This window comes from Geotrypetes seraphini, chromosome 4, assembly GCF_902459505.1.
Source record: "Geotrypetes seraphini chromosome 4, aGeoSer1.1, whole genome shotgun sequence".
NCBI lineage: Eukaryota > Metazoa > Chordata > Amphibia > Gymnophiona > Dermophiidae > Geotrypetes > Geotrypetes seraphini.
The window spans coordinates 55,517,501-55,541,311 of NC_047087.1; the positions used below are offsets into that span (position 1 = coordinate 55,517,501).

The window sequence follows — 23,811 nt, forward strand, 5'->3', positions numbered from 1 at the left end:
AATTACACAAACAGCAACAGGTCCAAACATAAATTTGTAATGCAGGGCAATTAATTATAATTCCTGCTGCTGGTAGTCACCATCATTTTTAAGCCTTCACATTAATAACCCAGATAAATTTATTAACTCAGTAAAAATTAAAAAGTGACTCCATGAAATGAATAGAGTGTACACCAAAATATTCTTTTGTTAGAGTTAGGCCCAAATTTTAAGAAGTGAAAAAAAATTATTCACTTTCATCATGTTATTGAGATTGGGTTTTTTGTGGGGGGGGAGGGTTTTGGGAGGGAGTGGAATTACCATTAATAGTTATTTACCACAAATCATGCAATTTTAGCACAGGTTCCATTTTATAGAATGAGACTTAATTAGGTTAACAGTGAAATATCATGTTTTAATGGTAGTCCACTTTGATAACTTCCCCCTTTAATTACCATTACATAATAAATACCCTCTCAAAATGTATGGTGTATTTTATATATGCTTAATTGTGGATTTACATAAGCCTGTCATAGTTTGCTATCCCTAGAAAATATCTTTTTAGATTTCAATATAAGCCACACACAGCGGGGATGGTGTAGCTGACAATGTTTCCACAAAATATCTAGTTACATTTTCAGTTCTTTTACATTAGCTGAAAGAATAAGAAAAATACTCAGACTTCACTTTTGAAACCCTGGAAACTTGAGTTAATTCAACCATTTTTCTGTATGTACATTCAAGTAAAACAATGAGGCTAGACTAAAAAAAACAGATGCATCCTATTTAGGAGTGAAAAGTCTCAAAATAAATGCTCTCTCATTAATGTATTAATTACACAATGTACTGCACTGATCTTAATACAAATTTTGTAAGATGGGCTGTGGAATTTGCTTTTTTTTATGAATATTACTATCTACAAATGCAATACTTTACAAAACATACCCTGAAGGCTATGTTGTCAAAGTTTATTGTTCAAGAATGTTTAACAGTCTGCAAAACCCATTAATCAAAGGAACAAAGTCTCTTATAAAGTTATCTAATAATTTACTGGTTTCGCAGGAATAGTAGGCTAACAAATCTGAAAGTTAAATTAGTCCTTGGAGTGGCTTAGAACATCCATCATGCACACCATGCCATGCAATGGTCTACATTTCTGTCATAATTTAATCAAAGTATAATTATTAGATGTTTGTGTCTTGTGGAAGAACAAAGCAACCTGTCAAATAGCTTTCCAAAGTTGTTGTTGTTGTTTTCTTCATATTTGAAAATATTTAAAAAATGTATTAAGGAATATATTATGAAAAAAATTGTCTCAAATGTAGATCCTCAGGAGACAGGCCTTGATGGAACACCTCTCCTACAATCCGGAAAGTTTGTGTATGTGGCGTTCGGGGGAGGTTACAATGAAACTAGCTGAGGTGTAGAAATAATAATTAAAAACGGCCTCTGTTTTGGGCCCTATGCTTGCATTTAAATCACACTTTTAGTTTTCTTCTCCCTTATCGCTTGAAACTCAAACTAACTAAGCTAACAAAGAAAGTGCCTTAAAATTCAAATGTACTCCTCAGTGTGAAAACTCAGATAATCTCTTGCCAGTTCCCACCTGTATTTCATGGAATACACGGACCATCGTCTTAAACACCAACACCACAGAATCGGACTACGGTACACACATTCTTTACTACATAGTCAAACTGGAATTACACGCACAGACAAATACAAAGTTTACGTTTCCCTGTTTCTTTCAAAATTGGAAATTTGTTCATGAGCAAACTCAAGAAATATAATAAAAGGCATTTGCTTTTCTCAAAACCTCATTTGCTAAGCACCTGCTCGGTGTCTTGGGATAAAAAGTTTTCGATGTCAAACTTCTTATTTTGCCTGGTAGATCAGGGCTGACAAGGGATAGAGAGAGATGGGGCTCCGGTCGAGTAAACTGGGCAAAAAGTGTACCAAACCAAAAAAAACTAGATGAAAGCATGTATCTTAGGTTACCTTAGCCATCCCCCAAACCTACCTCAATCTCGACCCTGGGTAGCATGATTTAAAAAAATAAAGTAAAGTTTTGAAGACCTGGATTAATTTATAACCAGAGGTCGAGCTGGCTGTGGGTTAATGGCAAATCCGCGAGCTGATTGCAAAGGGAGCTGGAGGGTTTTTCTCATCTCGATGACTCAGATCGGAAACTGGCACGTCAGCTCTCACCAATTCCCTGACCATCCAGCAATTTGTTCGGTTGGAAACCCGGAGTGTTTGAGAGAGGAAGAGTTAAAGCCTTAAAAAAAAAAAAAAAAACCTCCTCTTAAAAGTTATCTGCAGAAGTCAAAGGTGCTTCCTATCCTCAGGGCTGATGAGTGCAATCAGAGCATACCCAGCCCCACTACAGAAAAAAAACAAACCAAAAACAAAAACGGAAGGAGGAAAAAAAAAAAAAAAAAGAACACCCTAAAAGTTATTAGTTTTTTTTCCCAACTCTTCCTGCATCCTGGGCCCCTCTAGGCAGCAAAGATTCAAGGAGAAGTTTTAACTAACTAAAACCATCAAAGATTAAGACAGCCAGGCTGTCTCCAATGGCCCGCGAGCTACAATTCCCACATTTTCCTAAATAAAAAATTATTCTATGGATATCCCAGCAAAATCTTTCTAGCTGCTGCCTTTTACACTTGCAGACTTACTCTTTGCAGATTAACACCCGAAACAGTGCTCTTTTTTTTTTAAAGCAGATTTGCAAGTCTCTGGACTTCTGCTCTCCACCAAACTGTTCCTGCCTACTTTCCAAATTAATCTCTAGCTCGAGAAGTCCGGAGACGCAGCTGCACTATTTGCATAACTTGCATGCCAAAAAGGAAGCGATCAGAGGGAGACTACTGCTTTCTCCATAGCTCCATAGTCGTTACTAATACATGTGGATCTAAAGCTAAAGTTTACAGAGAAAAGGTGCCTGGAACAGCTATGGGCGAATGGCCTCACTTTGTTTTTTAACAAGGTGAACTGCAATTCCATCCCAGCAGGAAAACTGGCAACACTTTTAAGCGCTGCGTATTTCTTAGATGCTCTCTGGCCTGCGATGTTTTCAGATCAAAAAAGAGACACGGAGAGAAGTTTCTAGCAAGTTTAATGTACCCAACCAAAAGCAGCCCGAACAGTCTGGGACAGTTTCCCTTTCCATCTTTCACAAGCACTCAGCTCAGCACTCACGCGAAGAAAGCAGGTTTCCAAGGACCTTTAGGTCAGATGGGGGACAAATCCATGGGAATACAAAAGGCAGTGCCTATTTCTCTTCACTCGCTTTTATTTATTTATTTTTTTGGGGGTTGGGGGGAAGTCTACAGCAATTAAAAAAAAAAATAATCTTCAAAGCTTTTCTATGCCGATCGAAAGAGAAAATATAACAGCTTGCAACTCATGCTCAGTGCTCCTAACAGGGAGGGAGGGAGAAGAAAGTTAAAAAGGATGAATAACCGATCCGGCAATGTATAGGCAGATGCAGCCTTATTTCATACAGAAAAGTAAGGTTCTCTCTCTCTCCTCCCCTCATCGAAGAGCATTAGCTAAATTGATAGGGGAGGAAAAATAAAATAATTATATTAAAAAAAAAAAGGTCACCAAGTGACTCTTTTGGTCCAAGAGTGGCACAAGCCAGCGACACAAAAACACACCACGCAGCACGGTACACAGCAAGACCTAAGCAGGGTGCATATGACCTTTTATCTCTTCTTCTTTTCCTAACCAGAGGCTCTTTACATCAGACGCTTCGGTGGCTTTAATTACAGAAAACTAGCTGAAAATGTGTTTCTTGAAACTCCTCCGGAGATCCCAACCTTCGGCCAGGAAAAGAAGTGCAAGAGGGAAAAAGCAGCCGGGAAAAAAAAAATAGGTAAGTTCATATTTTGTTTGTATGTTGGGGGGGTGGGGTGGGGGGGGGGTTAATTTTTGAGATTACACTCACCATTCCTCTCGGGTAAGGCCAGATCAGAGTCCGATTTGAAATGCTGAGGCTTCGCCTGCTTCCTCCGCGACATGCTGGCTCACACATCAGCTGGGGCAGAATAAAAAATTACTAAAAAAAAATCTTCTCAAAATTACGGAAATCGAGCCCCTCCACCGCGCATGTGTCCTGCTATAATTATGATTATCAATAATGCATTGCGATTAATCATAGAGGGGCTCTTTGAAAGGCGATTGGCACATGGCCAGCTCTATTCAAACCAGCTCTCCTTAATCAATTAGCCTCTGATTTGCTGGAGAGCCCCGTCGCTCTCGGCCGCCGCCCAATGAGCCGATGCATGCTGAGGGAGGGCTGGATTTCCAAGGGCTGTTTGGATACAGTTTAACCCTCTTAGCAACCAGCTGGGACTATCACGCCATCCTTCGTTACTATAGGAATGTTTTTTAAAGGATCTTTGCTGGTGCCCAGCGCTTTTCAAGAAAATCCATGTTAAGAGGAGGAAAGGTCAGATCGTCTATTCAGCGGGCTGCTGAGATACACTTTTAAGTTTTAAGGAAGATTTTTTTTTAAATCCCTTACAGACTAAAATAAGATATTCCCAGACGAGGAAAGAAACAAATAGCCAAAAAAAAAAAAAAGCAAAACAAACAACCCAACAAATCTCAAACCTACTGGACGTTTTTTTGTTGTTGCTCTTGTTTGGTCCCTGCAACTCGGCTCTGAAACAAGTTGCAGCACTTATTACTGTTGTCAGCTGCAACTTTCCCCCAAGCTGCTACTGGCTTTTGGCTGTGTTCCATTTACCCGTTTTAAGGGTCTGATCTAATTTCCAGACTGCCCTCTTCCCTGGCTTTCATCGCCATACATAGCGGACCGGATGTTAAAAAAGAGAACAGGGGGAATCCCCCCACTGCAGAGGTTTACCTCGCACTCATTCCCAGGACTTAATCGGCAAAGGTATTATGCTCCAGTAGCTGGCAGGAAAAAAAAAAAAAAAAAAAGCCCGAGGCACCGCCCAGCGCCTCAATTGGCTGTCGGTCGCGTCAATCAGAACGCTGGCAGCGCAGTTCTGGTTGGATGGCGGCGAGAGCCTCTAATCCCGGGCAGGGTCTGCTGCCCAGGGCGGCGGAGGGAGACAGCCGACGGGAAGTCCGCCAGACTAACTTTATACGCTCATCAACTCAAGCACTTCACTTCCTACTACTCCCTGCACTTCACCTAACAAAAAAAAAAAAAAAAAAAAAGACTGACTTGCTAAACAGTTTGCTGCTAAAAAAGCGTCTTTTATTTCCGGACGCGTTGCGTGCTCTCTTTCCCCCTCCGATACCGGTTGACAAAAGAAAATTTACCTATTAGTTATTGGTATTATATTTGAAAAGAATTTTGCTTGCATTGTTGTTTGTGAAAGTGCTGACACATTAGTTAAAAAGAAAAAAAAAGAAGAAAAAGCAAAATGTATAGAAGCATGCAATGTAGGAGTATTATGTGCTGTCCATACAGTACATTATACATTAACACATTGTATTATACAATACAATCACACTTTGGTAAGTCTGTAATATTCAACTTAGGTATATAATGCGCATCTATAGATATACTATGCTAAAATACAATGTCCAGTCCATTGAAATCATAATATATTATGTAACTTCTTACAAACAAAATATGCTGGTTAGGAATTTCTCTTCATTACATTACCATTTGTATTTTGCCAAAGCCCTTATGAATTCATAGCAGTTGTTTTATTGCATGTTGTTAGCAAATACTGCAACTGAACAGGATGGACATATATATATTTTATGTATGGATAAATATATAGAGATATTAGATAGATATAGATTCATAAGACTTTTTTTTTTTTCTTCCATTGCAACAGCGGCTCCTCCCTGACAAATTGTTTCTTTTGATTTTAGAGTATTTGTCTCGGTATCAGTGTGAGCAAACAGCGCACTGCAAACCCAAATAAAACTGATTTCAATTTCAAATTAGGTTGCTGCAGCTATAGACTCTCGCCAAGCGGACTCTATAGCTCGATGCTCTCTCCCTGTCAGCGCTCCACTCCTGCAAATGTTTACCAAAACGGGAAAACGAGCTCTAACAAACTCCAGCCTAATATTTAGTCGCCTTTTTCAAATTAGCCCTTCCAAATGAAATTATTTTCCCGGCAGAGTTTTTGTACAGTAGTTTTTGATTAAAAAAAAAAAAAAGTCAAACACAGCTAGCAGTGGGGATGATCTTGAAGGATGGTGATAATAATGTTTCTATACTGGTACTTCACATGCCATTATTTTTCACTGAATATTTAAAGAGCTCATTCGGCAGAGATGGATATAGTCTGAGCTTGTTGTCAACCCCCTTGCAGTGATACACTGCTATTATCTATATATCTATCTATCTATCCTCTGCAGAATATATGTACCATTTTACGTAATGATTCAAAGATTATATCAAGTTTATCTTATAAACAGCCTTGTAAACCATTTTCTACGTATGCAGTTCAATTATTATTTAACATAGTAACACCCTTGTTATGTAGTGTACTTTTACAGTTATTCATATGTTTTATTTAAGAAGTCTGAAAATAATTTTAATTCATTTTTTTTCTGTTTCTAGGCACTTTTCTGTAAAGCATTTAAAATGTCTGGATTCTCTCTCTTTTTCCGTGGGGGTGGGAAGATGTTTCGCCAAGAATTGGTCTTTGTTGATAGCAATACATCTATTAAATGTCATTGTTTCCTCCAGAAGTTACCACTGTTTACCAAGCAAATGCTTAGATCTGTTTGCGGCTGTTTCCACCCCTCCCAGTGCCCCATAATGGCTGTCACGATCCCCTTTCCTCAGTGATCCCTCTAAGATGAGATCCGAGATCTAAAAAAAAAAAAAAAAAGTTATTGGATGCAAATGAAGCCTGGGCTTGGAAAAGCGAGAATCGATCTGTAATTCATTACGATGAGCAGAGAGGCGAGATTGTAAACAGGGGATGATTTGCAGTTCACTCGGGTGAGAGATAGTTTAAATGAGACGCCACACACACAAACAGACTGGATTGCTGTTACTAAAGATTTGCAATTTCCCAGAACGGGCTTCACACTCACCAGGGTTAAAACTTGCACAGCCCCATGGTTAAACTCGGTCTTAAGCAACGTTCTGGGGGAGAAGAAATCCAAAGGGTGTCCTATTTTCCTTAAAGTGCCAGCACAAGTCTCATCTAGACATGTTGGATGCACACTTTATTGCCCTCATTACTGAAACAAACTGACAAAAAAAAAAAAAAAAATCACCTTTAACCTCAGAAATGAACTATTCAAATAAGGGAGCCGACTTTTGCTCTTATCAAGAGTTGGATATGAAGATTGACGAGACCTTTTAGTAATCATTAAACACCACACATTGGAATGGTCAGTCTATATTTTTTTAAAAAATGCCAGTGTCAGATGTCGACTTTTATATACATAAATGATTCAGGATTTAAAGTATACATATTTCCCTGCTGAGTCTTTAAAAACGTCCAGCAGTAAATCCGGAATTTGAAAGTCTTTCTGAAAAATGCTGCTTGCTGTTACTTTTCCCAAACATGCTTACCTGTATACATATGCACGCATTGTTTTTAAGAAGATCTCTGCCCTCTGGTGATACTGTCATGATAATGTTCCCTCAATATCAACAGTGCGTCGTGTACTGGACTGAATAGGAGGCTTTAAGACCCAGTGATGGCATGATCAAGTGGGCATTTGCTATCAGATTCTTTTAAAATGTATTTCTTCATGATCGATACTCAGAAAAGAGAGCCTGAATTTAATCCTGCGTTATTACTGACAACCGATAATTGATCATTTCTCACAAACAGCTTTTGGGCCACCTAATTGAATCATAAGCAATTGGTGGGAGCTAAAGGCACAACTCTAAATAGCACCGAACTAATGGAGCCTGTTCGAGAAGACCAGAGGGGAAAATCTGGTAAAAAATGACTAATGTGGTAACCAGCCAAGGTGAAATTGTTTAACACGATTGCCTCCGTCTACACTCGCTGCCTTCCCTTTGACCTGCTGACCAACACATTTTTACACTAGCTAGAAATGTCCTTTCAGAGTTCACTGATGAAAGTGCTTCAAAAATGATTAGCGGGGAATTTACAGCTGTCACTCCTACCAAGAGGGAAAGTAATAAAATCAATCCGAGCAATCAATCAGAACTTGTCCATAGCTTTCTAATCTGTTCATTTGAGAGGTGTTTGCTTGGTCCTGAAACTGGGACGTTAAATATACGATTTTCCTTTATTACACAAAGCGCCCCTTAAAGACCGTCCCCTCAGCTTAAGATGAATCAGAAGTTAGCAAAGTAGCGAAAATAATCTTTCCTTGCTAGTGGTAAAGTTTTACAAAATAAAATGCATCCGTTGCTTGTTCCCCGGTTAAATTTATTAACCGGGTGCCTAAAAAACGGTTTCACTTCGATTTTCCATAAGGCTTTTATTAAAACAGCAAAAAAAAAAAAAAAATACACGAGAACGATAAAATAAATTACACATAAATGCTAGCATAAGCATATCTTCTGGCTAAAGTTACGGTTTAGTTCCTGATTGGCAAAGAAAAAAGAAGTACTAAGCCTTGTGTCTTTCAACACCTTAGAACGCTGCTATGGCAAATCCCCCTCCCCCCCATTTAAATTTGTCCTTACTACTAAATATTTCACTGCGTTTGCTTGGTTTGTAAATTTAAATCGCCACTTATAGTTTGGTTTTAGGACGTGTCACTAAGAAACAGGCACGTTTTAGCTTTATTTTCAGGTGCCTTTCCAAAGGATTAGTTGGCAGTTCGATTAACACTTAAAAGAATATCATTTAGCTCAGAAACTGTGGAAGTTGCCAAGGCTCGCACATCTTCAGTTGCTGCTCTAGGGGACTCCTTTTACTAAGCTGCAATAGCGATTTTTTAGCGCACGCAGGGTTTTAGCGCGTGCTTAAACTCGCGCTACGTGGCTGGAACTAACGCCAGCTGGCGTTAAGGTCTAGCGCACGGGGCAATTCAGCCATTGAGCTGGTGTTCTAGCCGCGTAGTGTGAGTTTAGCGCACGCTAAAATCCTGCGTGCGCTAAAAACGCTATCGCAGCTTAGTAAAAGGAGTCCTAAGACTCGCACGCGCTATTTAGCTCGACTGATTACTTTAGCTGTCTCCTCCTCCTAAAATGCAAACTACTGCATGGCAGCAAAGTTTGTTGCTTCATGGTGCTTCTTTATGCTTAATAGGAAGTGAATTTTAAAATGATGAAAGGAAAAGGGTAATAGAAAAACATGTGCAATTGCATTTTCTTGTAGCACAAAACCAAGAGTCGGTGGAATTGGAATATCCTGCAGAGGGGAGAAAAGTCTGATAGCCCTTCATGGGGCAGCCAGTCCTCCCCTTGGGCATGTTGGCTTTAGGCATGTGAAACTGCATCCTGTCAGCAGGCCGCTGTTATGAATCTCCTCTCCTGCTGATCTTACTTTAATGTATGTTGGCAGTATCAGGTCCTCTGTGAATGTGGTAACATACCTAAAAATCTGTTAAATTATCCTTATTGTTATCATTCTGGAAGTGGCTCTATCCAGTGGTGTACCAAGGAGGAGGGTGGGGGGTGCATCCGCCCAGGTGCAAGCCATGAGGGGGGGGGGGAATTCCCGGCCTTGGAGTCATGGTCCGGGAACTTTCCTTCTCACGGCCCGGTCCCAAAGTTCTGGGTAGTCCCAGCATGTTCCCAACCTTCTTTCCTGTCCGATGACCCTTTACCTTTTGTGAAGTTGAAAAACTGCCGGCCTCGGCAGTGATTCAGCAACATCGCCCGCAGCTCCCTTTCCTGATTTCTGCGTCTGTCAATGATGCAACTTCCTGTTTCCGCCCAGGTGGATTGCTGCAGAGGCAGACACAGAAAGCAGAAAGGGGAGCTGCGGGTGACGTAGCTGAATCACTGCTGAGGCTGGCAGTTTTTTCAGCTTCACGGAAGGTAAAAGGCCATAGGACAGGAGAGAAGGCTGGGAACATGTTGGGCCGCGGGACTATCCAGAGCCTTGGCACTGGGCCATGAGAAGGGAAGTTCCCAGACCATGACTCCAAGGCTTGCACCTGGGGAAACATTACTAAAAATATTTTTTTTTTACATTGAGGGGTGTCAAAAATGATGGCAAGGGTGTCAAAAAACAATGGGCCCCGGGTGTCACATACCCTAGGTACTCCACTGGCTCTATCAGTTGCCTCTAGCCTCATCAAACATTTACCATTATGGTTGAATCAATGGACACTATTGGGGGTGCATGTGATCTCAAACCATTGGCTGTTTTGTGGCAGGAACACAGGGCCAGATTCTCAAAACTTAAGGTTGCCTTTAACGCGGTCACTAAACTGGTTCCAGCTGGTTTAGCGTGCATGTGTTTTAGCTGTGGATTATCAAAATTGCTTACTGTGGTCTTTTCCGAGCTTCTTAGCAGTCTCCAGTTCTGCCATGCAAATGAACTCGTCAGTATTTAAATGAGCATTCTGGTGGATTCCTCAATCTCACTGAGAGATTCTCCAAGCGCAACGTCGGCTTTTGGTGAGCAAAAATCAGTGAGTGGTCTGAGGGTGCCGGTACTGTGTGAAAAGCGCATCTCTGTGTGTGTATTGTTTGTGGTTAATTAAACAAAAAAAAAATTGCATGAATCACATAAATTATAGTCTTTTTTTTGGGGGGGGACAAAAACACATTTTTTGAGCATATGCATTATAGCTGTGTTTCTAGTTATGGTTCAGGATAAAATTTGACAAAAACAAATTACAAGTTTTACATGAATTATAGTAGTTTTTATCTGTTATTGCGACATGAGTGCCCTACGGCTACAGCCGCATGTGTCGTGCACCTATGGCGTAAGCATATATTATGCTCAAATAAGGCACGCATGCAATATGCGTGCTTACAGCGTTGCTTTTCGTGGTGTATTCTGCACATGTGCTGATAACTATCACCAGCGACTTTTGTACATTTAGTGAACCTTTGCTACTCTCTGCCAATCTCATTTGCATGCGTGGATTTTTTTGAGAATGGCTCGACTTTTTGAAATCGCTACAATAATAGCTGTGACAGCAGCCCATCGGTTTTTGTTAATATGTGCAAAATCACCCCCTTTTACTAAACCATGATAGCGGTTATTAGCGCAGGGAGCCATGCTGAATGCTCCGCGCTTCTCCCGACGCTCATAGGAACTCTAGGAGCGTCGGGGGCAGCATGGAGCATTCAACGCAGCTCCCTGCACTAAAACATGCTATAGTGGTTTAGTAAAAGGGGGGGAATAATATTAGAAACCACAAACTTGCTTAAAACATAAGTGGTTCTTACTAGTGCTTCTTTCTGAAATAAAACAGCTGTTTGGTGAGTGCTTATCAATCCTCGTCCAATAATTTGTATGCTTTTTAAAATATATATACCACTTATATCCTAAGTGGTTTACATTCAGTTTCTGTACTTTATCATCTTTCCCTATCTGTCCCAGCGGGCTCAAACTCTATCTAGTGTACCTGGGGAAATGAAGGGACTAAGTGACTTGCCCAGGGTCCCAAGGAGCAGTGAGGGATTTGAACCCACAACCTCAGCATGCTAAGGCTGTAGCTCTAACCACTGCACCACACACTCCCCAGCATTGCAGTCTACTGACTCTGCTGTTGTTACATGTATGTATAGTTAAAATAATTCAGCCATGGTTATAATAAAAAAAATTATTGATACATGCAGAGACATACTATTATTTCTCAGTACACTCCATCTCGAACTCTAAGATCCCTAAATCACAATCGCTTAGTAGTTCCCACTTTTGGAGAAATATTTCTTGTTTCAATACGTAACTCAATATTTTCCGTTCAGGGTCCAGAATTATGGAACACTCTTCCTAGTAACTTCAGACTTCTGTACAAATTTTAAGAAAGATCTCAAAACTTTTATATTTTCCAAAGCTTTTTTATAAGCATCATTTCTATCATCTGTAATATCAATCTCATCAGATGAAGCACAGATTATCCCTATACCACATGCGCTATCCTTCCCCTATACTTTTCTATTATAAATTGTATTTCTTCCCTTATCCTCCTGTGTTATATATTGTTTTATAGCTATTTTGTTGTTTTAATGTTTTTTTAAATTTTTTTAAATTATTTGTATATATATTTTATGTAAGCCGCTTAGCTGTTACACAATTTGTGGGATATCAAAAATTAATAAACTTGATTGAAAGGATGAGGCCGTTTGTTTCTTTGCCTAAAAGTTTTGTCTTGTGGTCTTGCTCTTGATTTTTACTTTGTCCTGTTGTATTTTGGAGCAAAAGACACACCCCTTTTATGATGACTACCTTTTTTCTTTTTTAAAACAGACCACCACTAGGGTGCTACTGCCATGCTTCTGCTTTCTGGATGCATTTACCTACATGTCATATGTAAATTACTTGTTCTCTTCTTCCCCACCAGTCCTGTGCACAAATAGGTGAAAAATATGCAACCAAAGGTAGCCTACCGGAGGTGTTGATTTTTCCACACAGCATATGGCTTCCACTTGAAAGTTTTCTGCAATGAATGTTGGCTAAAAATGACCATACAAACAATCAGGACAATTCAGCATTACTCCATAAAGCAGGAATATTTATTTATATACCACTTATAGACTTACCCCCTTTTACAAAGGTGCGCTAAGCTTTTTAGCACGTGCTAAATATTAGCATGTGCTAAACACACACTAAATGCTAATGCATGCATATTATCCTATGGACGCATTAGCAGTTAGTGCGCACATTGATTTAGCGTGCACTAAATCCACGCTAAAATGCTTAGCGCGCCTTTGTAAGAGAGGGCCTAAGTGGTTTATGTTCAGGTACTCAAGCATTTTTCCTTATCTGCCCCAGTGGGCTCACACTAATGTACCTGGGGCAATGGGAGATTTAGGGCTAGATGCACTAAAGTTAGCAATCATCGCTAAACCTGTTTTTACAGCTTTAGCGATGTCCGCTTTTACCGACCCGATGCACAAAACAGCCCACTGCGTGCTGTACCACTCGATTGCCCATTTTCCAATCCAGCCATGTAAATTAGCTAAAACCCCATGCAAAGTAGCCAAGTGATTGGTGCACTAATATCGCTTGGCTATTTCCCCCTCCCCCCCCCCAAAAAAAAGAGTTTTAACAATCAGAAAAACCATTGGTATTTTTTGTTTTCATTTTTTTCAGTGGCACAGATGTTTTGCAATGCAATGCAGAACACCCCCACGACATGCCTCCCCCTGCATCTGGCACCCCCCAGCTACTGTTCCCTCCTGAACCACCCCAAAATGGCAAGAGGGATGCCCACTCCCTCCTGCCACTGAATGCCCCCCCAGAACCTCCCCACAAACCTTTCCATACCTTTTAAAAAAGTTAGAAGCAGGCAGCTTGCTCTGAGGCTCCTGCTTCTGGCCCACCATTCCTAAATGATGGGCATTCCCCTCCCCGGTGCATCATAGAAACATAGAAACATGATGGTAGATAAAGGCCAAATGGCTTATCTAGTCTGCCCATCCGCAGTAACCATTATCTCTTCCTCTCTCTAAGAGATCCCATATACCTTTTTGAATTCAGATACAATCTCTGTCTCCACCACTTCTTCTAGGATACTGTTCCATGCATCTACCACCCTTTCTGTGAAAAAAGGTATTTCCATAGATTACTCCTGAGCTTATTACCTCTCAACTTCATCCTATGCCCTCTCATTCCAGAGCTTCTGTTCAAATGAAAAAGACTCGACTCATGCACATTTATGCCACGTAGGTATTTAAACGTCTCTATCATATCTCACCTCTCCCGCCTTTCCTCCAAAGTATACATAAGAACATAAGCAGTGCCTCTGCTTGGTCAGACCAGAGGTTCATCATGCCCAGCAGTCTGCTCACGCAGTGGCCCATCAGGTCCAGACCTGTTATATAACCCTCTATACCATTTTAGTAGCTTTCCTCTGGACCGACTCCATCCTTTTTATATCTTTTTAAAGGTGCGGTCTCCATAATTATACACAATATTCTAAATGAAGTCTCACCAGAGTCTTATACAGGGACATCAATATCTCTTTTTTCTACTGGCCATACCTCTTCCTATGCACCTTAGCATCCATCTAGCTTTCACCATCACCTTTTCAACCTGTTTGGCCACCTTAAGATCATCACATGCAATCATACCCAAGTCCACTCTTCTGTCATGTACATAAGTTCTTTACCCCTTTTGGGTTTTTGCAGCCCAAATGTATGACCTTGTATTTCTTAGCATTAAGTTTTAGCTGCCAAATGTCAGACTCTTCTTCAAGCTTTGCTGGGTCTTTCTTCATGTTAGTCACACCATTTGGGGTGTCTACTCTTTTGCAGATTTTAGTATCATCTGCAAAGAGGCAAATCTTACTTGACAGCCCTTCAGCAATATATAAAATCAGATGTATGTATGTTCCAGCATAACTCTGAAACGCATGGACAGATTTCAACCAAACGTGGTATACATATCACTTACTATCTGGGAACAAACACTGTGGGGGTGGGAAAGGGTTCACACATAAAGATACATCCAATTTTAAATACCGGTATATAGATGGACCAATTGTGTGAAGCTGGGGGAATGATGTCACACAGTGAGAATTATGTCACAATCAACAGTATATAAGGAAGTGCAGCTGTGGTGTGGTGAAGCCTAAACTAGCAGAAAGTGAAAACTGAAAATTTGTATGATGTTAAACCTCAAGTGAATGTAAACCAAAACCCAAGGGAATTTATATCCGGTCAACGTTCCAGTATAACTCTGAAATGCATGGACAGATTTTAACCAAACTTAGTATACATATTACTTACTATCTGGGGGAAAATACTGTGGGGGTGGGAAGAGATTGACATAAAATTTTTTTCAAAAACTACAGATATTAGTGTCTACTCCATAGTTTTTGTGCTTGCTGAGATGAAAACTGTCACTCCTGATGCCGTTTAAGACATAGGAATGTCCCCATAGCGAGGGACATTCCTATGGGACATGGGGGGGGGGGGGGAGAGACATGTGTTGGGTGGGACATTTTGGGATAAATAAATATCCTGGCAATGCCGGGTAATCAGCTAGTTGCTTATAAAAATGTTTAAAAGAACAGGCCCAAGAACAGAACCTTAAAGCACACCACGGGTAACATCCTTTTCCTCAGAGTGATCTCCATTAACCACTACCCTCTGTCGTCTTCCACTCAACCAGTTCATGACCCAGCCTGTCACTTTGGGGCCCATCCCAAGGGTACTCAGCTTATTTATTAGACGTTTGTATGGAACACTGTCAAAGGCTTTGCTAAAATCTAAATACACTACATCTAGCACACTCCCTCTACCAGTTCTCTGGTCACCCAGTCAAAAAAAATTGATCAGATTTATCTGACAAGACCTACCTTTAATGAATCCATGTTACCTCTGGTCCTGTAATCCACCAGATTCTAGAAACTTTACCATTTTCTATTTTAAAAGTGTTTCCATTAATTTGCTTACCACAGAAGTCAGACTTACTGGCCTGTAATTCCCTACTTCTTCCTTACTTCCACTTTTGTGTAGAAGGACCACATCTGCCCTTCTCCAGTTCTCCAGTACCACTCCCGACCCTAGAGAAGCATTGAAAAGGTCAGTCAGGGAAGCCACCAGAACTTCCCTAAGTACCTTCAGCACCATCCGGCTCTATCGTTTTATCTACCTTTAATGTATCCAGAACCTTTTAAACACAACCCTCTGAAAATCGATCAGGGTCTACCACTCCTCCATTCCTATTTGCATTTGTTTTCTGTGGTCCCACTCCTGGCGCTTCAGCCGTGAAAATAGAACAGAAATATTTGTTAAGCAATTTAGCCTTTTCTTTATCAGCTTCTACCTGTTCCTCCCCTTCACTTTTGAGACTCATAATGCCACTTTTGCACTTCTTCCTATCACTGATATATCGAAAAAAAGTCTTGTTTCCCCATTTTACCATGTCAGCTATTTTTTCTTCCATTTGTATCTTTGCTTTCCTGATTATTCAACCAGCCTCTCAACTTTTCTAGATATTTTTGCCTGTCTTCCTCGTTCAGCGATCTTTTGTAGTTTATGAAAGCTAACCTCTTATTCTTTACCTTCTCAGTTACTACTTTTGAGAACCAAAGTGGCCTTCTTTTCCTCTTACTTTTACTTACTTGCCTCATGTGGCTTAGTAAAAGAAGGCCTTAATTCCTTAAGTAAAACTTTAGCCAAAATAAGTTTTTTTAAAAAAACTATGTGTACTTTTGAGCCAATATAAATTTCCCCTCGTGTGTATTCACTTAGTAAAAAAGGGAATTAACATATAGCTTTTTGTCCTACCCAAACTGTGCCCAAACAAATTCTAAACATGTTTCCGTAAAATGTCTGCATGGTGTGGATCGCCACATGTAAAAAAATGGTTTTCTGAAATTGTTGTTTAGAAGTGTATACAATCTATGTACGAGGGGCTGTTGAAAAAGTTCTCAACCCATCCAAGAAGAGAATGATGTGGAGCCTCGAAACCCGCAAGTCACTTCACACCCCTCCTGACACCCCTCATTTCAATGATATGAAATTAAAAGATTTTTGGGGAGGGGCCAAAGGCTCTGATTGGTTAAGCCACCTAATGCCCCCTCCCAATGGGAGGGGCCTTATGTGTCTGAGTCAATCATGTCTTAGGCACCTCCCTCTGTATCCAGGATATTGCGGGAAGAACCTTAGGCATCTGAACCAATCAGGACCTTTGGCACCTCCCTGTGCATTACATGATGCACTGGGGAGTGGAAGGCCTTTCATTTAGGACTGGCGGGCCCAAAGCAGTAGCCTCAGAGCGGGCTTCCTGCTTTCAACTTTTTAAAAGGTATGGGGAGATTCAGATGGGTTGGTGGGGGCATCCTGTGGCAGGAGAGAGTGGGCATCCCTCCTGCCATTTTTGGGGGGTTTGGGGACGACGGTGGCTTGGGGGTGCCTGGTGCAGGGGGAGGCAGCCATCACGCAGGGGGGTTCTGTGTGGCAGGAGGGAGTGGGCATCCCTCCTGCCTATTTCTGGGGAAGGGGATTGGTTTAGGGGAGTCAGTGGCATGGGGCAGGGGCTTTTTTCTTTTTTTTAATGGGGCAGATTGTGCATTTGTATCACACACACATCTGTGCCATTAACACACACACAAGATCTAACAGCAGTGCCTCATATCACTGAGTGATTGATTGGTTGTGTTTGCATGCAAATGATTTGCACCTCTGTGCAAATCATTTGCACGCAAAATTGATAGCATATTGATTGCTACTTGACAATTGGCCAACAGTGATTCAGTCGGTATCTTTAGTGTATCTAGCCCTAAGTGACTTGCCCAGGTTCACAAGGAGCAGTGTGGGATTTGAACCTGCAGCCTCAGGGAGCTGAGGCTGTAGGTCTAACCACTGTGCCACACACTCCCCTGTGGAATGTATCAGAAACAGCCAAGTGTACTTTGGGGAGGAGATTTTTTAAAATAAAGGAGAGATTATGACTTCCTGTAATCATTAGAAGTGGTTTACATAGACTTAGATCTTATCTCCCGATGAATTTTTTTTTTAAACGTAGTTTTCTTATACCATATATGTCATTTGCTGAACATCTCAAGCTGTGTTTATATATGAGTACAAAATATCTTGTACTTTGTAGTACCTTTTTTTTTTTTTTACACTAATAGAACACTCATCCTTAATATTGGTTAAAAAAAAAAGGTAAAGCTTCTGCTAGTTTGGGAAATCCACAGTCGGGATTTTAGGATATCCAAAATGAACATGCATGGAATCAATTTTCATATAAAATATCTTGATTCTGATTATGGATGTCCTACAAGTTCTGAGGGGAGGTTTGGGAAGCCCTTAAATAAGATGGCAAACACTACACAAACCTTTGTATTAAAATTGGTGTGAATATATCAAATTTTTTGTCATTTACCCCCTTCTTTACAAAGCTGCACTAGCATTTTTAGCACTGGCCACCATGGTAACAGCTCCGACACTCATATAATTCCTATGAGCATCTGAGCTGTTACCGCTACAGCTGGCACTAAAAATGCTAGCGCGGCTTTGTAAAGGAGGGGATTAGGGAAGTTACTGCTTAGAAAGTCTAGGCTCTGAAAGAAACATACTTATCATTGCAAGCTTGTCTTCCAATGAAAAATAACTGCAGACTTTTAAGATGCTTTAATTACACTATGGACTCCTTTTACTAATCTACGCTAGTGGTTTTAGCGCGCGCCAGTAGCGTACTAATGGGGGGGCAGTTGGCCCCGGGTGCAAGCCCTGAGGGGGTGCTCCCGGCCTTGCCGTTCAGTCCCCCCCACCCCCGAAGGACCGCTCGCCCCCCTGGCCTAGGACCGCTCGCCCCCCTGGCCTCCCTGCACCACCTATGAAGCAGCCTGCAGCGGGATCGCGATGTCAGCGATCCCTGAGCTGCTTCAGCACTGCTTCCTGTGCCACGGTCCTGCCCCTCCTCTGATGTCAGAGGAGGGGCGGGACCGCGGCGGAGGAAGCAGCTCCGAAGCAGCGCAGGGATCGCTTAAATCGCGATCCTGCTGCGGGCTGCTTCATAGGTGGTGCAGGGAGCCCAGGGGGGTGAGCGGTCCTTCGGGATGGGGCAGGCAGGCAGGCAGGCCTTTAAGGGGGAGGGGGGTGACAGACAGGCAGGCAGGCCTTCAAAGGGGGGACAGGCCTTCAAGGGGGGGAACAGGCAGGCAGGCTTTCAAGGGAGGGACAGGCCTTCAAGGAGGGACAGGCAGGCCTTCAAGGGGGGGACAGACCTTCAGGGGTGCAGGCCTTCAAGGGGTGGACAGGCCTTCAAGGGGGGGATGCAGGCCTTCGGGGGGGTGCAGGCCTTTGGGGGGGAGTACAGGCCTTCAGGGGTGGGATGCAGTCCTTTAAGGGGGGGACAGGCCTTCAGGGAGGGGGGCCCTGGTGTAGAAATACACGGAGGGAATGGGGGGTTCAAAGAGACACTCATATGGTGGGAAGAAATAATGGGTCTGAAAATAGAGAAGAGGGAGAGAGATGATGGACCATGGTTTTTAGAGAGGGAAGGAACAGAAAGGGAGAGAAGTTGGACACAAGGGATGGTGTGGGGGTGGGGGGTGGGGATAGAGATACTGGATAGGAGGGTAGTTGGGAAAAGAAAGGGAGAGATGGTGGACCCAGGGTGGTGGGGAAGGAGGGAGAGATGCTGGATGAAAGGGTAGTTAAGAAAAGATGGATCTGTGGAGGGAGACGAAAAAAGGATAGATGCCAGACCTCCTGGGGAGGGAAGGTAAACGTGGAGGACAGAGATGGCAGATGGATGATTAGCATGCAGAAAGAAGGAAGAAGGAGACCCTGGCAAGCAAGTTATCAGAAGACAACCAGAGCCTTGGACCAACAAGATTTGAAAAATAACCAGACAACAAAAGGTAGAATAACTAATTTTATTTTCTGTTTTGTGATTACAATATGTCAGATTTGAAATGTGTATCCTGCCAGAGCTGGTGTTAGACCGCAAACGTGAGCTAGGATTTAACAGAGAGGAAAAGTCCTTTTTGTTTCTTTATTTTATTTACACCACAGCGCCAGTGTGGTTAGGAGAAGCCAAAGGGGGGTGAAAAAGCTATAAAATAAACCCACCAGGATGTTTGAAAAAACAAACACCCAATTGAGCAGGAAAGTTGAATCGAAAAACCAATTCAATAGGCTGAATCGAATCGAATTTTTTTTTTTCTTGAATCGGGCAGCACTAGTTTGCACTACTGTCTTAGACTTTAGGACCTGGGATTGGAGAGAGATGGCATCCTCAGTACTTTATAATGTAAGTGAAACGAGGATTTGGTCAGACTTTTGAAGGGTCTGCAGAAGAAAAATATTGTACAGGCCGGGGACATGAGACAGCAGGAAACGGGAACTTTTCTTCCTTCTATTTTTGTGAATGGCAAGGTGGAGGATGTCAGAGTTCAGTTAAAATATGTGCTTTATAAGAAAATATAATAATGTGTTTTATAAAGTTTATAAGCATTGCTGGCCTACCCGGTGAGGTGTTCCTAATGGTGGTGGTGGTCGCGGCAGCGTGTCAATGTGTTGAGAGGAAGAGGTGGTCTGGGAAATTCTGCTGAGCAAACTCCGGGCCCATTTCCACCCCACAGTTAGTCCACTTCACTCAACTGGTTCACACACTGAGTGGGTCTTTGGGTGTTGTGCCTGGGTAGTTGTTTTGGGATCTCTTCCAGTGGTTTGTCAGTATCTCCTTGTGGTCCAAGGAAGGAAACTTTGTTAACCTTAGCATTGACCTTCAGAATATGTTTGTAACAGCGCTGCTTGTGTGGCATTAGGATATGTAGTGATTGAAAGAAAAAACCAGACCTTTGCACATTTTTGCACTATATGGTGGGTGTATGAGGAGATTCACATTTCCTGCACAGCTAAGTCCGTGTGAAGTTCTCTTGTGCTGTATTTGACATCTAGCAAGGTCTCTGTTTGGAAGGAAAGATCTAAGGTTAAAAATTAAGTGGCCAGAAGTTATGGTAAAAGCAGATAGCTTAGCTGGTTTTAAGAAAGATTTGGACAAATTCCTGGAGGAAAAGTCCATAGTCTGTTATTAAGACATGGGGGAAGTGTCTGCTTGCCCTGGATCGGTAGCATGAAATCATGCTACTCTTTGGGTTTTGACCAGGTACTAGTGACCTGGATAGGCTACCATGAGAATGGGCTACTGGGCATGATGGACCATTGGTCTGACCCAGTTAGGCTATTCTTATGTTATGTTCTCATCTGTAGGGGCCTTTGTTTTCACTTCTTATTTTAATGTTGTTTTTTTTTCTGGGAACTTCTCAGTGTTTTTTAGAATGGGAACAAAAATGGAAGAGAATTAATGTGTGTGGAATGGGGAGGGGGGTTACTAATTTCTTCAGCTAAATAATTCAATCCACCTCAACCAGACAAAGGAGAACTCAGGCACCATTCACATACCCTCCAACCAAAATCGTCAAAAGAAAAAAAACTGTTCGACAACCTCCTAACACTCGACCCCCAACTCTACAATCTATTGACCTCGACCACAAACTACAAAACCTTCAAAAAAGAAATAAAAACCCTTCTATTCAAAAAACACATAAAACCGAACTAACACAATCAGAACTGTCCCAAGCATCACCTGCAACTACTCCATATGTACTTCTGATGTCATGACAATTCAGACATAATTTATGTTATGTTTAGATTAATGGTTACATATATGAGGTTCAATCTATATATATAAAATCGGAGGTATGTATGTGTGTATGTATGTGTGTATGTGCCGCGATCACGCAAAAACGGCTTGACCGATTTGAACGAAACTTGGTATGCAGATCCCTCACTACCTGGGATGATATGTTCTGGGGGTCTCGCGGCCCACCTGCATATGTGGGCGGAGCTACAAACATAAAATCAGATTTCACCCATTCATGTCAATGGAAAAAATGTAAAAAGCTGCCATTCTCACAGTAATTCAAAAACGGCTTGACCGATTTGAACGAAACTTGGTATGCAGATCCCTCACTACCTGGGGTGATATGTTCTGGGGGTCTCGCGGCCCACCTGCACACGTGGGCGGAGCTACAAACAGATAATCAGATTTCACCCATTCATGTCAATGGAAAAAATGTAAAAAGCTGCCATTCTCACTGTAATTCAAAAACGGATTGACCGATTTGAACGAAACTTGGTATGCAGATCCCTCACTACCTGGGGTGATATGTTCTGGGGGTCTCGCTGCCCACCTGCACATGTGGGCGGAGCTACAAACAGAAAATCAGATTTCACCATTCATGTCAATGGAAAATATGTAAAAAGCTGCCATTCTCACAGTAATTCAAAAACGGCTTGACCGATTTGAACGAAACTTGGTATGCAGATCCCTCACTACCTGGGGTGATATGTTCTGGGGGTCTCGCGGCCCACCTGCACGCGTGGGCGGAGCTACAAACAGATAATCAGATTTCACCCATTCATGTCAATGGAAAAAATGTAAAAAGCTGCCATTCTCACTGTAATTCAAAAACGGCTTGACCGATTTGAACGAAATTTGGTATGCAGATCCCTCACTACCTGGGGTGATATGTTCTGGGGGTCTCGCTGCCCACCTGCACACGTGGGCGGAGCTACAAACAGAAAATCAGATTTCACCCATTCATGTCAATGGAAAATATGTAAAAAGCTGCCATTCTCACAGTAATTCAAAAACGGCTTGACCGATTTGAACGAAACTTGGTATGCAGATCCCTCACTACCTGGGGTGATATGTTCTGGGGGTCTCGCGGCCCACAACTCTATGTTGCTTGCTCAAGGGTGGGTTCACCCAATAATTTATATGTTCTTGCTCCAGGAGGTGAAACTAAAATTGTTGGTTATAATCACGTTTTGCGTTAGTTGTATTGTATTCATTTTGTCAAATATTTCACATTATAATTTGAATATTGTACTTTTTATTAAGCTGTAAAAAAATAATTTCATTCACCACTATAAAGTATCTTTATTTGAATCCATTTACAGTGTTATTGCTATAATTAAATACCCGTGCAACGCCGGGGCATCAGCTAGTAAAAGAAAATTTTCAGTGCCTGTTTCTATTATGACCATTTATTTTTCATGTTTATTACAAAAAATATTTTTTTACATGGGGGTGTCAAAAAATGATGGGCCCCAGGTGCCACATACCCTTGGTACACCACTGGCGCGCGCTACAATGTCGTGCACGCTGGACACTAACACCTCCATTGAGCTGGTGTTAGTTTTTTCGTATAGCGCGGGGTTAGTGTGCGCTAATCTGCAGCATGTGCTTAAAAGCTACCGCAGCATAGTAAAAGGAGCCCTATGTAACATGATTTTTGTTCCTGGGCTGTAAGTGTAATTTCCTAATTACTCATGCCTAAAAAGTGTAAAAAAAATGTCTGTTATTTCCATAAAACTGCTTTTATGAACATGTTAGTCAAATTTCACAATTTACCTATTTAAAACGTGAAAAAGTCAAATTTTCACCATTTCATTCTTATAAAGTCATAAAAAGCAACATATGGATCACAGTTAACATGTATTTATATTGAAGTTATACAAAGATGACCACAGAAGATTTAGAAGTGAGTAGTTGTTTTTTTTTAGATTTGCGATTATATTGTATGCCACTTTCACGAATCAGCTCCCAGGTGTAGTCTGCCATTATGTTGTCATTATATTGTCCTTGGTAGCAACATCCAAAGCCCAGTATATCCAGGTGGAAGTGTTCACTTTGCTCCTCTGAGTATGCTCCCATTTTCTCCTTGAATGTCTGAAGATGAGCATCAATGACATGGACTTTGAGAGACATCCTACAGCCCATTTTACTGTATTTTTTCACCAGATTCTCAACCAACTCTGTGTATTGATTGCCCAGGAAACCCTGAACTACTATGACAAAGCTGTTCCAAGCCACTGTCTCTTTCCTAGTTAGCGTCTTGGAAAATTCCTTGCACTCCAGGATCTTCTTTATCTATGGTCCAACAAAGACACCAGCTTTGACCTTTGCCTCAGACAGATTAGGTCTTGAAGGTACAGTGGTGCCTCGCATAACGGACGCCTCGCACAGCGAACGCTGCGCACAACGAACTTTATGTCTTGATTCGTACAACGAACTTCGTTTCACACAACGAAGTCGCCCGAGCTGCATCCTTCCGCGCAGGCACTGCGCTTAACTGCCCTCTCTCCGCCTGGCTCCCTCTTGCCCCCCCCCGACTCCCCGACACGATCGGGGCAAGAGGGAGCCCAAGCCCTCTTGCCCCCCCGACTCCCCGACACGATCGGGGCAAGAGGGAGCCCAAGCCCTCTTGCCCCCCCGACTCCCCGAC

At 41.9% G+C, this 23,811-nt stretch overlaps 1 protein-coding gene and 1 long non-coding RNA gene across 9 annotated transcripts in view; one reads left to right on the forward strand and one right to left on the reverse strand.

The window, feature by feature from the left end:
• The window catches only part of SALL1 (spalt like transcription factor 1), a 25,094-nt gene extending 20,220 nt beyond the window's left edge, over positions 1-4,874 (reverse strand). Inside the window, exons 1-2 of one of the 7 annotated variants that reach the window (XM_033943026.1) lie at positions 4,856-4,873; positions 3,932-4,021 (exon numbers count right to left, since the gene is read on the reverse strand). In XM_033943026.1, coding sequence (XP_033798917.1) covers positions 3,932-4,004 — 73 coding nt within the window. In that variant the 5' untranslated portion in view covers positions 4,005-4,021; positions 4,856-4,873. The other 6 variants (XM_033943025.1, XM_033943027.1, XM_033943031.1 and 3 more) reach the window with 6 other exon arrangements.
• Positions 2,434-23,811, forward strand: part of LOC117359789 — a 30,406-nt gene continuing 9,028 nt past the window's right edge. The window contains exons 1-2 of one of the 2 annotated variants that reach the window (XR_004539301.1): positions 2,434-3,211; positions 3,716-3,859. This is a non-coding gene — a long non-coding RNA (uncharacterized LOC117359789). The remainder of the gene's footprint in view (positions 3,212-3,715; positions 3,860-23,811) is intronic. The other variant, XR_004539302.1, reaches the window with a different exon arrangement.